At 40.8% G+C, this 14,979-nt stretch overlaps 1 protein-coding gene across 1 annotated transcript in view; it reads left to right on the forward strand.

Moving 5' to 3' along the window:
* Positions 1 to 246: 246 nt before the first annotated feature.
* MSRB3 (methionine sulfoxide reductase B3) overlaps positions 247 to 14,979 on the forward strand; it is a gene marked incomplete at its 3' end in the record, with an annotated part of 27,406 nt that continues 12,673 nt past the window's right edge. The window contains exons 1-2 of the mRNA XM_009709441.1: positions 247 to 368; positions 13,949 to 14,057. Coding sequence (XP_009707743.1) covers positions 293 to 368; positions 13,949 to 14,057 — 185 coding nt within the window. The remainder of the gene's footprint in view (positions 369 to 13,948; positions 14,058 to 14,979) is intronic.

Raw genomic sequence — 14,979 nt, forward strand, 5'->3', positions numbered from 1 at the left:
GTAGCATAGAAAGTTGTTTCACTGAGTAATATGTAATATATATCAAAATGGGGGGGGGGGCATCAGAAATGGGCTAAACGTGCTAAGAAAAGTGCATTTAGAATTGTACTCCTATGTGGTTGTCTTGTAAAATTGTAAGCATTGTTTTTTCTGTGAATGTATCTGAACGTTTTTGATGTTTTCATTTGTTCTCATCTTTTTTTTTTCTTTTTTTTTTTTTTTTTTTTTCTTCCCTACTCAGCTCTTGCCCCTGTTCTTTGCCTCTGGTTTTGTTGGTGAGGATATCACAGTGATGTCTGCATTCAACCTGCTGCATTTGGTGACAAAGAGCCAGCCAGTGGCCCTGCGAGCCTGTGGGCTTCCCTCAGGTTGAATGGGTGCTGCTTGTTGTGTCATGCGTAATGAAGGCCCTTTTAGGAATGGGTGTCTCTGCTGCAGGAAACCATGTGCTATGGGTTGCTCTGGTTTGTTTAAATTTTTCTTCGAACCAGAAGTTTGTTTGCCTTTTTTTTTTTTTGTAAAAGTCACTGCCTTGAGTGAGGGTTTTCATAGCCGAGATTTTAGGATGCTTGGAAATGGCGTCTTACTCGTCCAACATATTCTCTCTTAAATTTTATATTGTTTTCCTCATTCTTGGCAAAAACAGTGGAATTAAACTGAAAATAATTTATGAAATGCCATTTATAATTTTTTTAAAAGATGCATAAAACAATTTCGCATATTGATTGATTCATATTAAATCATAGGACTTAAAAATATTTTCCAGAATCTTTAGTGGTATACTACAGTTACACTCCATGTGTCCCTGTTTATATTTTTATTATAAGTCAAATAATGTTGCACTGAAAATTATGTACAAAAAGTGTGCAGAATTTAAAACGTCATTCTTTCATTCCTCTGACAGCATATTCTTTAGTTAAGTGACACTTCTCTAAATAAATAAACGGAAACATGCAATTTAATGGCCAGATGCAGCTGCACTCTTCATGTAAGGTCCGGGTTCCGTTATTCGGTCTGTGAAGGGTGGCATAAGACCCCAGCTCCATGAATTGGTTATATCGTGAAAATCTTAAACCTCAGTGTTTTGCGTTTCACTTAAAACAGCAGCAGTATCTGTAATGTCCACATGATAATGTCGGTGCACATGGTTATGTGGGAGAAAATAGAAGCTGCACTGGGCTAATTTTGAACATCACTAGGAATTTTCATGACACCTGACTAAAAAAGATACAATCCTGGCTAGTCAGTATTTGAAGCATCAAAAAAGAACCAGCTTGGGTGTTTGTACTACACTCACAACTGGTTCATAAGGGTGCCAAACGTTACGAGCACTTTTTCCCAGAGCTGGACTTAACAAGCATATGGAGGTGATGTTTTAAAGATTTTTTCAGTGATAAGACATCGGTTTTCAAGCTGATGGATTTTTCTAAGGCTGATTACGCTTTATTTGAACTAAACCTGAGTCCAATTTTTGCAGCATTTGTGTTCTGTTTCCTCCCACATGTGCACAAAATTCCCATTAACCTAGATAGGAGCTGCAAACGCTGAGGAAGAGAGAGAATAGCCCACATTGTGTCAGCCTGACCTTGGTTTCCTGTTATACTTGCTGCTGAGCCAGATTTAAAATCCTAAAAATATAGGGTAAGCAAATTTCCTTAGCCCTCATTATGCACCTTTTGATGTGCGCTCATACTGCTGGTGTCTATCTTAAAATGGGGGCAGTCAGTCTTTTGGCCGTTTTGTTCCTGCTCTGAAAAGGAGATCTCAAGTTGGTCAGCTAGAAACACAGCCCCTGGGAGGTTTTGCTATTGCGTACCTGTTTGCGAAGCGTTACTTTAGCTATGTTGTCAAATCGTTTTTCTGGCATAATCCAGTAGTCACATTTTGGAATAAAAAGCTCATAACGCTACTGTTTATTCCTGTCCCTTTGATCCATAACTGTGCAAATATTAATAGCTTGAGTTCCACTGACTGGCTACTTTAGAGAGAGAGAGAGAGATTTGTATATAATAAACCCAAATTCATCCTCTAACAGTGGAATAATACACAATCACGTATCTCCCATATTTTAAGAGCAATCTAAATTCCCCAGATGCTTATAAACTAACGTAGGCTTGCTTTGCCCTTGGTTTGGTTTTTTGTGTGTGATGTATTGAGGGGGTTGCAAGTAAATAGTATAGCACGTATCAAATTAAACATGGGAATGAGATCTAGAGCCAACATCTGCTTAAATGCCACAACCCGCTGTGACTTTAATTTTTGAATATACAGCAAACCCCCCGAGTTCTCACCAGTTTTTTATAACATAACATTTTGAGTTAGTACTTTTCCCACCACCCAGTTCTCTGCGAATTGCAGCCCTGCGACCATGCTGCCATGCTGTGTGCCCACCGACTCCGGCGTGGTGTGGAGTTCGGTCTTCTTCTAATTCAGTGGCAAATTCCATACGGATGGAGACTTTCTAACCCTCTGGAACCCCTGACCGCTCAGTGTAAGGGAGCAGAGCTGTAAATTGGGCTTTCAAACACAGTTTTAAACTCCAGGCAGTTAAATATTTGCAGGACAAGGACTTGAATAAAAGTATCATTTCAATTTCTGTGCTTGGAATGGTACCTCTGACCTTCCTGTAAGGAACAAAGTAATGCCATGCAATATTTACTTTATGTTTCATATAAAGTTATAGTTGTAGATCAGAAATAATTGATTTTTTTCCCCAAACGTTAAATGAATGAAATAACATTAGGAAGTACGTTAGTATAGGGACAACCTTCTGTCTCTTCTTTGAAACGCTATTTTGTAAGCTTGTGCAAGTTACACCGCATCACTTGTGCTGGTGAAGTGTTTTTACTTGCTCTTTTTCTGTTTGTATATTAGCACCTGGAATGCGGATCTATTCTTCCAAATGGTATTTTAAAAACCATTTTTTTTGTCTGAAGTTAGGGCTAAACGTTTCAATGTGTGCAAGCCTAGCGCACGGTTTGCCCATAACATTTTTTATAGCCGAGATAGTAAAGTCGGAGTAGGAGCAGGCGCTCCCAGTAGATGGCACTGAGCATATGCTGGTTTGTGCGCCTAACGCTGTATGAAAAGCTTCCCATTTAGGAGTCATTCGTACATAAAGTACACCCGGAGACTGTATGAACATTTACAAGTACTTTAAGAAAAGCGTGAGCATTGGGAAAAATCAATCTATGCTCGTACGCAAACTGCCTTCACGTTGGTTTGAGGTTACTCCATTGCCAGTAATGATTACAGCTCCGTTGTGTCTGTTGTGTAATGTAGAAGTGTCACTCCTTGAGCCCGCTTTATTAGAGTTGAATGCTCTAAATTTCTTTGGAAATGTAGGATGCACTCAGCACCTGCCAGGATTTAGTTCACAGAAATTAAATCTTTAAAAAAACCCAACCCCAAACCACAACAAAACCGCCCAAAACTTTTAATGTAAAAACTACTTCAGCTGCTTCAGTGCATACCGACAAGTAACTGATACAAGTAATGATTCCATGTACATGTGTTTTCTGTAGCAGACCACCAAGCTATAAAGTAAAAAGATAGCTTATTTTGCTTTGCTATGTCTTTTAATTATTATGGGTTCTCATTTCTTTAAAAAAAAATCTTTATTTCTTTAACACTTTGAATGTTGTGCTGCTTACATCACAGTTTTTGCATGAGATAATTTGGCTTTTCCTCTCCTGTAGATGAAAGAAAATTATGGTGCTTGTAATACTAAGTAAAAGTAATGATGAAGGAATTACAGGGGTAGACTTAGTTTTTTTTTTCTGTATGAAATAATAAAATCTTAGATAATATTAAATTGTTGTGAAGTGTTTAATTACTAAAATAACTACTAGTAGGAAACCATACTTTTCTAGGATTAGATTAAACTACAATACATCTGTATGAAGATGGTGCTGGGCATATGGTGTAAGTCTTTATTAACTAAATACCTATAGTATAGTTTCTCATAAGTTGTTTATTAAATCTTTGTTAATTCCAAGTTTCAATATAATGTCATAAAATTGAAATGAATAGTTAGTGAACAGAAAACTACTGTGTCTCAGAATTGAATTTTTAGTAGTAATCTGTTAACATCAAGGATTACTTTTAGGAGCAGATCTTGCAAACAGTTGCATAAATGAGTTATTTGTATGCATTTGTCCCTCTGAACTCTCAAACTGCTCATGTCAGTGAGATGATCTGTGGGCACAGTGTTTGCCAGATCTGCCTTTAACAATGAAAAGTCTAGAAAAGACCTTAGCCTCGTGTGTTCAAAGTACAGCAGTTGCTATCAAACTTTGTGTGACTTAAGTATGTCTAAATGTTTCCTATTGTATGTTTCTGTGCTCAGAGATGTAATTTCCATAACGTATGTTATAACTTTCCCATAGCTTTCCGTAATGTGTGTCACCAAAGATGTACCACTACAGATGTCTGTTCACGTGGTCCGAAAGAAAATAAAAGTAAGACTGCTATATTGTGTAGCAAAAACCACCAGTATGGCTATGGTTAAATGTCTGTCAATGTTTTCATTATAAATCCCTATTTTCTGGGGTTTATATCTTGAACGTAAAAATTTGCTCTGGGTTTAAATATGTCATACAAGGTCTAAGCTGGATGTACTTGTTTCTCAGAACTGGGGGGGGGGGGGAATAAAATTAATTTCTATGAAGCTAAATTTAAACAAAAAAAGGCAAATATCAATTTGGAACAAAAAATTATTTTAAAATTTAAAATACAGTCTTACAAATTACCTGGTTCACTACCTCCCAGCCGTTACAAGAAGTTTGATAAATGCTTGAAAAGAGTCTTGGAAACAAGCAGTCTGCGAGCACAATAGTAAATAGCATGTGAAGCTGTTGCTGTGTCATTATTATATAAATATCTGTGTGTATGTCTCCCTCCTAGTCATATGATAGTAGAACGCTGTATTATCATAATAGAGCATAACACTATCATATTTTTGGAATGGCTTGAAAATGGGTTTTAAAAATTACCTTTCTATGTAGCTGTCTTAATGGGAGAATATTTGATGTTATTCTGTATTTACAAATGTTTCTTTTGTACTTTAGTATTCAGTCTAGAATGTCTTATTTAATACAGTTTAGAATGAAATTGATTTGGAGATGTCTCATTGGGAGTAATACCCTTATTGTGCCTGATGCTTGCAAAACTTGGGATCATAAAGAATCCCAGAAGCCCTTTGTTGATGTGCCCTTTTTGTTTGTACCCTAGGGTTTGTACCCTCTTTCCCCCCCCTTCTTAACTCCTTGTTCTGGCGGAGTGTTGTGCTCTCCCTCACCTGCTCGGTAGGCAGAAGGCACTCGTCCCTGTCCCGTCCGGGTGACTCTGGCACTGAGCAGCACAGGGATGATGAGATGTTCCTTGTGCTCCCAGAGCCTGCACACAGCCAGTTCCTTAATGTGTTCCCTGATGGATCACTTAAGGTCATTTGCATTCCCTGCCTGCTCCCATAAAAGACCCACCACAAGCCATTTCTACCCTTCTTGTGGGAATGTTTTAATTCTGGGAGCTCATAAATTTCCTGCGTTCCATTCCTGTGCCCTCTGCAGCTCAGGCTTACTGCGTTTTCTGCTTAGTTGGGTATGGAAAAGATGAAGTTTCAGCACTAACGGTGTTTCTGTGTTTTAAGGTTTCCCATGAAAAGCTACTTTTTTGGTTATTGGACCATCTGTTCATAACAGGAGGTCTGAGAAGTCCTTTAAGGACTGCCTTCACTTTTTCCCCTTCAATTAAAAGCAACTCTCTGAGCAGTACACGATGAAGGTTGCAGAGAAGAATGTGATGTAGAGATGACAGCACACAGAAAGGAAGGAGATTTTATATATCGCTAAGCCAAGGGAGAACAGGCAAGAAAAGGTGCAAGATGGGAATGTGAACCCTCAAGTCAGTAAGAGTATGTTGGGAAGTGATGGAGGAGATGATCCAGGGGGTCACTCAGGGGATGTGCGAGCTTGGAATTTGATGGTACATTGAAGGGTCTAGAGTGTGGACTGGGGGTCAGGCAAGAAAGACACAAAGATTAGCATAACTTGGCTGTTGGGTTAACCACAGGTTGCTACAGCACAGATTGTGATTTGAGGGGAAACGAGCAGAGAGGAATTGTGTCCCAGAGATGGCTAAGAAGCAGAAAATGTTCTTAGTCACAAGCTAAACCCGTGTCTCATCTCGTGGTTTCCTTCAAAAGCAGCAGTGCTGGGAAGGGGTGCGTGGCTGGGGTACGGAGGTGTCCCCTGCTCCAGCCGGAGGAGAGGTTCTGGTGGGACGGGAGCTGCTGGCAGCCCAGGTCCGGCGCTGGCAGCTTCGTGCACCGCAGGTAGGAGCTCCCTGCCCAGTGCATGCTCTGGCCCAGGCCAAGGAGTCCCAAGGAGAGCAGAGCAGGGAAGGGCTCGACCGAGTCCTCTTAAAGCCCTTTTATACAGCTTGACCCCGTCTTCCTGACCCATGAAGCATGGCTGAGTTTTACAGAAACATAGGGAAGTCTGAAAGGCCCACTCGGGAAGGAAGTTGGCAGTGACTGACTTTTTTTGGCTGTTTCTCTACCTTTAGTCCTGAAGTGGGTTGAGAGGGGAGGGGGCTACATTTTTTTCCTTGGTGGCCATAGCAGAGCAACAGCTGGAGCACAGCATGTTCCAGCTGTTCCTGTCCTCATACTGGGTATGTCCCTCAGTGCTTGGAGATGTGGGATGAAAGGCCACGGAGCAGGCTGTGCCTGCTTGTGTCTTTCCTAAAAGGGTTCCTGCCCAGAGACTTGAGTTTTGGGGTGAGGTTAGATCTGGGCTGCTATGGGGAATTGGAGGAGAAGAAAGACCTCCCCCCAACCCGCTGCTTTTCTCCACCCCCATCCCAAGTAGAGATGGCGGCACCTTGATTCGTGAAACGCAGTGCTCATTTCACAGGCCACACATTGCTATTGTGGAGGAAGCAGCAGGAGGATTTAGCAACAGCCTGAATGCCACAATAAGCTACACACCACTGTGGTAACCGCTGGCAGATGCTGACTTTTTAATTGTTTCTGCTGCAGGGTTCAACCTTTCTTAAAGCTGTGTGAATAAACTTATTTTGATGGTTTACTGAAATACTTTAAATGCAAAAGGTAGCATAAAGCACTCATTAAATTCAGCTTAATTCTGCTGTTAATAAAATGCCTTTCCATATGTTGTGCACCCTTTTATTGATTCTGACAGAAATCCACTGACCAGATACAGAGTGCTCGGTGTCTCTGCCTTTCTTGTTTTCAATTTAAACAAATGTAGTGCCTGTGAAAGGTGCTAGGATCATATCAGCAAAACAAAAGTCTCTTTATCTGTTAAGGGAGAGAGGAAGAGAAATCCATCATTATAAATGTTCCCCCTCCACTGCTGTACGAGTAGATCTTGATCTTGTCTTGCCTGGTTTGCATCCAAGAGTAAGGCAAATAGGTCAGCTGCCCCATGCACTCCGTCTTTGGCCATCTCAGCTGAAAGGGTAACGAAAGTGGCAGTTTATAATGTAATGAGCTTTTGCTCCACTTAGTTGAAGGTGCTTCTATTCACCAACCTCTGCTGAGCAGCCCCACGCTGCCATTGCCGCCGTGCTGGTGAAGATGACAGCTCAAAAAGCCCCAGGGAAAGCTGCCTTCGCCTCCACCGGCCAGTGCAGCGGGGTGGTGGAATCCTCAGTGATTATAATTTGGAAAGGTTGTGAGATCAAGATTGTGGCTGGTAGTGACATTTATGTCATTAATGTGAGATAACGAAGTAAAGTAGACATCCCTGGAGAGGACAAATGGAGCTGCTTTTCTTTCCCCCTTCCCCACTATGCAAAACACTTCAGTCTTTTCTTAAATGTTTTTTACATTCACGAGGAGGAGAGGCAGCTTCAGATTTCTTTTCCAGGGAACGTCTCTTTGGCTTGCATGGCTACCTCGGACACATAACCTGCTGCAAAGACACTCGCACACCTGCGGATGCAACAAGGCATCTTCCATTCCCATAGATGCTGCCTGTACTGGGATCACTGGGGTTCCAGTACCACTTTTCTTGGAAAGAAAACGAGTGCACAGAGGAGATGCATTAGTTGGGAGTTTGGGAATTTATTTTTTTTTGGTGCTTGAGAAATTTGCTGTCTTATATGGGAGATCTCTGATGGTGACTCGAAATACATACATTTATATAAAACATCAGCCATGTTGATGACCAGGTGGAAAAAATAAATGTGACAGCTCTATTACTTGATGGCATGGGAAGCTTGCAGATTTGCAGAGAAGGGGCTTGCCCTTCCCTTGTGGCCGTGTGACCCCTAAGTAAATAATTATTTTTTTTTAAAGCCAGTTAATTTTTGGGTGGTGGTCTTTTAAGATAGAACCTGGCACTTCACCCAAAATAGTAACTGTTGTCCTGGTACCTGGCTTTTGGATTTTCAACGCACAATATAGCAGAAATGGTCTTCGCCCCATTACTCCTAATGCTTGCATGAAACTGCAAATGGTATTTCAACAGCGGGTGGGAGTTAGCTACCTACAGCAAGAAAGCGAAGGAGCCATCCCTCTGAGGAGAAACACAGATCTGTTTTTCAATGTGTAAAACATTTACAGGGTTTTTTTAATGATGAAGTTTAGATTTTACTTAAACTTGACCGCCCAACATTTCAGAGTTCTTTTGCAGCATCTATCCTAGTCAGCAGCATGCTTAGGTAATTTAAAATGGCTCATGATGGGATTATAAAAAGATCTGTCCTGTCAACTACAGGTTTTGTAAAACAGTGCTTTCCAACTTCCAAGCCAATAAAACTGTTTGCATCGATTTGCATTTTCAAGAGTTGTTGTTTTTTAAAGTAGATGAGCAGTTCCTGGCTTGTTTGCCGTGAGAGGACACTGCCGCCCTGTCCCAAGGCTGCGGACCAGAGACTGCGGAGAGCAGACTAAGCAGAAGTGAGAGTTGTGCGTTTCCCTTTTCCTAAGCAGAGAGGCAGGCAAAAATGTAAACACGAGGCATAAACAATGTAAATGAAATTTGAAATAATAGAAATGAGAGATTCCACTTTTAATAATAGTGTTAGTGATAGCATATGTAAGGATTCTTTATTTAAAGAAATGTATGCAAATATTTTTTAACCTTGCAGGATTCCTCTTAACGTCAGTTTGATATAATTTACCGTCAATGACTACGGTATAACCCACTCGTGAGGGAACAGGCTTTGGGAAGCAGAGAGATGCATACTTAGAGCCAGATCCTGTAATCTGATGTACATTCATAGACCCTTAATGTAGTTGTTGGAGCTATGCACATTCCCAAGGGTCTGCCCACACAGGTCACATTGCAGGCTTGGGGCTGGGGTGGTATATGAATAACAAAATGTGCTGGAAGGCCCCTAAAAAACCGCTTGGTTATATTAAAAGAAGTAGTACTGAAAACTAGAAGCCCGATTTATTATATGGCTGTGCTTTGCTGGAACATTTGATCTCGCTGAATTTAATTCAGGAAGTCTTAATGATACGTGCTCAGTGCATGACTGTAATGTCCATTAATGCCAGTGGAACATAAGCATAGGTAGAAGGGGGAAAATATACGCTGTGTCTTCCACACAGTCGAAATTTTGGGTTCATTTCAGTGATAGGAAGCAGCAAAACGTAAGAGAAAATTGTAGAATGGTTCAAAAGAGTATTTGAAGAAGGAAGGCCATCAGGCAAAATGCCATCATATTTCAGGGCATGTCAGACACTAATTGCCACCCTCCGGCACGCTGGAGCAGGTGAAGGGCTGAGTGGTGAGGGGTAATGGCCTGCTAACTTGTGTCCGTCTGTCTGGACCTCTATCTCATTGCTAGTTTTCTTGTGATTGTGTATATGGAAGGAAATGGCACAACCCTGCGTTATGAACCACAGATTTGAAAGGGTCAATTGAAATTGGAATTTATATGTGAGGTGACATGCTTAATGTCTTCATTATCAGGTCAACACCCAGAAAATACTTTCTGTTCACTTCATTCGTACAGAGGAGGACTGCAGAGCTGAACTCTGAAATGCCCATAGTCTGCAGATGAATAGTAAATGGCAGCGTGCATTGCGTTGCTTTTCAGAAAAGCCATTCCTAGGCACATGAATGCCTTGAAGGCTCCAAAAGAGTTTCTGTTGGTGTTTGTTTCACCCTCCTCAGCTTTTTGTTTGTTTGTTTGTTTATGCACTAAGATTTGTGAGCCTGGCCTTTTCTTTGCAAAGCTGTCCATCCTAGCCCAGGATCTTAAAAGCTTTTTGCGCTTCTGTAAGTGTGGGCAAAAGGCTGAAGGGCTGGAAACGCTGGTGCCTGCTGGTGGAACAGTTGCCTGCATGCTGCTCTTGTAACGAGTGCCCACCCCAACGAAGGCACCGAGGTGCACTGATGAGAGAGATTTACTCTGGCCTCCGATCCCGCAGTGGAATGTAAAGGGAATTTTGTCTGCCCTTGTCGGCCGACGTTCACCTCTCCTAACAGGATCTAACTGGAGTTAGGAACATAGCTGTCCCAGGCTCTTCTAAAAGTCACGGCTGAGAGCATCACCTCCAAAGAACAAGTGAGATCCAATCCAGAGTCCTAATACAGATCCAATGAATCCAGACTCTGTTATTCTCACAGTGTATTTAATGTAGTCTCACCTATGCTATATAAATCTATAGCATTACTTTTTAATGTAATCACACTGATGTCATGCTGTTTGTAAAACCGATCACCTTTTTTCTCTGCCTTGAACTGTATAATTTGCAAATGAACAGTGAGCCTGCCTTTATGCCTGAGTCGCTGAAGAAGTTTGCTGCCTGTATGGGAACCCTTCCCACAGCCCATACCTGGTCCCTTCTCTGGGGAGCCAGACTGAGGAAGGCGGTCAGCCTGCACCTTTAGTCTCTCCTTTAGTAACGAGTTTGGTAACAGCTGCAGTCCTGGTGGCAGTTTCTCTCATATCGGGCATATATTTGTGTAGCTTTGTGTTGCTCCCTCCCAAGATACAGACGGTTGGCTTGAATGCAGCAGACATCTCATACATGCCGTAAAGGAACGGTTGAAAAAATGGAAGCAGCCACTTTTGCACTGCAAGTTGAGCACTTTTGTCCCTCTTGCACGTAATTTTTTTCCCAGCCAAAGGACTGTATTCCTAGAATCTCATCCACTAATTTTTAGGATTCATTGCATTTTGTTGAGGCTTGCAGGCTAGCCCTGTTTCAGGTAATGTGTCCTTACGTCCTCTGCAGTCAGGGGTGAGGCTCACTTTACCTCCTTGGCTCTTTGGCAATATGGAAATCGTGCAATCAATTTACTGAGCTATTTTTTTGTTGCTAGCAGTTAAATAGTAAGTGCAATTAATTGAATAGGGCTGTTCTTGAATGCTGAGGGCTGGACCAAGAGATTTACTTTATGATTTGTAGTGCAATGATAGCTTTTTGCTGATGTACACTCCATTAAATTACAAACCTGGCAACTCCTTTGTTGGGGTTGATTGCAGTTTACCCCAGTGCAGTTTGGCAAAATTCTCCCGTGGACATAAATACTGTCTGTATTGTAAAACACACAGTTAATTATTAAAAACAAGAGGGAAAAAAAATCTTTTATAGTGTGCTTTCTACTTCTGATCTATGTTGTGGATCAAGTGGCATATAGAAATTTTCTTGTGCATATAGTGAGCCCATTGATTGAAGAACACTAAATTTCTAAAATAGATGAAAAATTATTCAAGAAGAGTAAAGAGATACATTCTTTAAAACATTCAGTATTTTCTCTGACTTTTTCCAAAGTGAATTTACACTTAGTTTGCTTTTTTGGCAACATCTAGAGAGCAAATAGAATTAAAAAAAAAAATAAAAAAATCAGTAGATATTTTTAGAAGTAGAGGTGTTGGTTTGTAAGAGTCTTTGCTGCTCTCTAGACTACTTTTTAATACTGAAGTCACAGATGAAAGACCATCTCTCAAACAGTTTCTTCCTGAGCTGCGGAATGCAACATAACAATAGCTATTTATATAATGCATATGCTTCCTTTCCCTGTTAGCCATACTTTGAAAGACTTATTAGTCCTAGAGCCTTGCACGTTCGGAAAATAAAAACCTCCAACGTTTGACATCTTTAAATAAGCAACCGAATGTTATAAAGAACAAACCTCACTTACAGTTAGGAAACAATATTTACATTTAAGGTTGAAAAGCCAGGATGTAGGAAAATTTTGCTAATTTGGAAGGTGACCTTTAAGTGCACCAAAACCAAATAATTTGTAAGCTATGACACAGGGCACATTCCTGCAAAATTTGTGTGAATACTGCTTTAGTGGTTCTTGAAAGACAAACAAAGAGACCTGGAATGAAATCTTTATCCCTCTCCCAAATAAGATTGAAGCTAACAAAGGCATACAGCAGCGCTCTTTCAAAGCTTGCCATTAAAACGAAGGCTCTGCAGCACAGCTAATGAGATGGCTCAGAGTGGAAAACAATCTGTTTTTAAGAATGTTTAGATCAAAAGTAATTTCTAATCTATGAAATAAAGTGGCTTTTCAATACCTTTCTTTCACTAGTAAAGCTTTTTACGTTTGCACTATTTACTTCAATCAGATGTTTTCAATTTTACTTTTTTTCTTCCTGAAAATACTTCCTAGGGTTAGTCGGTAGTGACCAACAGCATTATTCTTTTTCTCTCTTCCCTATTCACCCACCCCCACGCATTAAAAAAATGAGAAAAGAAGAGGGGGAGGAAGAAAGAAACATCTTTTCTTAAATGATTTGCAAGCATCTGTGCTTTAAGCTAGTTTTTATGAACACTCCTTAGTAATGACTCAAGGTAAAAAAGCAGAAAAGCATCCAATGTTAGGAAATTGCAATCCAATACCATGTAATTTAAACCTGCCATTGCCTCTCCTGTACTAAATGACATACAGATGGGTAGCTCTGTTCCCTCTACTTTGGGAACACAATTGGTCTTTTTATGAGTGTATATACATTACTAGCAAAAAATATTTTTGTTGGGACTGTTTATTTCTAATTGTACCATATTTTAATTACTGTCATAATTAGAGTGCTTTTTCCCTGCTGTATTTTGTCAGCTAATTTTTGCAAGCGATTATCGACGTTATTTGAATATTTGGCAATTTCTGTTACTACTTTGGGAGTTTCATTCTCAAAAGCAACCTTATTGTTATTTTTTCTTTCCTGACATGATGTGAATTTTTGCACTATACAAATAGTTTTTTACAGTAATCCTTGTGTCCTTGGATTTTCTGTGTGAACGAAGCAAAACATAAGACAAAATTTTCACAGGAGGGTAATTTCAATGGCAACCCTAATTTTTACAACAAGTTTATTGTTGAACCTTGTATAGCTTTGTGCATAAAGAAATTACTTGTTCCTCAGGGCTTCTGTTCTAGTGCTTCAACAGTGAAAAAATACAACAGTTAATGCCATAAAGTAAGAGGACGAGGATGCGACTAGAAGTTAAAGCAACCTTATTGGAATTCTAAAGATTTAGATTTGGTTTTCAGCTACTTTGAAGGGTAATGAAATTGTTGGATGTTGTGGCTGAACATCATATGCCCATTACCGTAAGTCTCCAATATAGATGTCTTGTAAAGAACGTTTCAGCTCTAGCTGTTTTTTTTGCAGGTTTTTGGTTTTTTTTTTTAAAATGGTCGGAAAAATGTTTCTTTCTTGTGAATGATTGTGTGTGCAACAGTTTAGCGTATAACACACTGAAGGGCTTTGGCTGTAGCACATTGTCACTGCTCCAGTGGAATCACCTGGCTCTCAAGCAAAATTCTTTTTTAAACTTGGATTTGAAGAAATAATCAGCTGCAGTTCAGCTGAGCCATTCTTCGTGCATTAGGGACCGGTCTGGTCATTGACAAGTGAATGCAGAAGCTATGCTGTGGCCATCTGCCAAAGCAATTATTCAGGATTTAAGCTAAAAAGGCTCCTTCTCCCATATCCTCTCCCTTTGCAGGGTCATGTAGGGATAAAAAGGACTGTAAGGTGGTCTTTTCCCAGGAGGAGCTGAGGAAGCGGCTGACACCCTTGCAGTACCATGTCACTCAGGAGAAGGGGACTGAAAGGTAAGGCAGGACGAAGGAAATGGAGTCCTCAAAACACAGGCATCTTTCTTTTCTCCCCCTGCTCTTACTGGTGCTGCCTCACCTTCTCCACCAAGTTGTTGGGTTTGTGTTTTTTTTTTCCCCCCAGGATTTCTGCACTTGTTTACTAACCCCTACAAATTAACACCACTGCAAAGACAAGCATCTGCAGCACGGGGGCCGAGGCCAGGGGTCTTGTGTGACTTTTCCTTTTAATGAACACTGCATGTCTTATAAAGTCGCTGGGCTCATGTTTAGAGTCTGTTTTTAGTTTACTACAAAATGTGTGGAAGTAATAGCAGTTTAGGTACACTTTTTTTGGAAGACATCGCAGTAAGCAGAACCACGAGGGAAATGGCCTCGTGCCAAGAGGCTGGAGTTTTGAAGGTGGCCATTGTAAGTATAGACGTTTTGGCTGCAGAAAGAAGGTAGCATAATTTAGTTCTTTTCCACCCCACTCCAATTTCTTTTTGAAGCACATGTGGAGAAGGTATTTATTGGCTCATTTGTGGCTGGAATGTCAAAAATTTTCAATAACTGCCCTCACATGGCTTTAGTCACTGGAAGCCAGCCCTGAGTCCTGGAGGGGGAAAAAAAAAATAAAAAAAAAATAAAAAGGACTCGCTTCCAAGACTGTTTTTAGTGAATAAAGTCTCTCTCTCAGCTGATTCCAGCATGAAGGTAACTTGCCAAGGCCTAGCCATATTTTTGTTGTCTAATTTATACCATTGAGCTTGGCATAAGGCCCTGGCTTTACCTCTGCTGCAAACGTACTAATGATGTAACTGCTTGTTTTCATTCATGACCTGAAAGGGCTCTCTGCCGCACGTGGGGTCCCGGTTAATCGGCAGCACTCTTCCTGACAGCGCGTACCGGTGGCGGAGCGGGGTGGGGGGGGGGGCAG

The sequence above is a fragment of the Cariama cristata genome, unplaced genomic scaffold (genome assembly GCF_000690535.1).
Source record: "Cariama cristata isolate BGI_N322 unplaced genomic scaffold, ASM69053v1 scaffold12961, whole genome shotgun sequence".
Taxonomy (NCBI): Eukaryota; Metazoa; Chordata; class Aves; order Cariamiformes; family Cariamidae; genus Cariama; species Cariama cristata.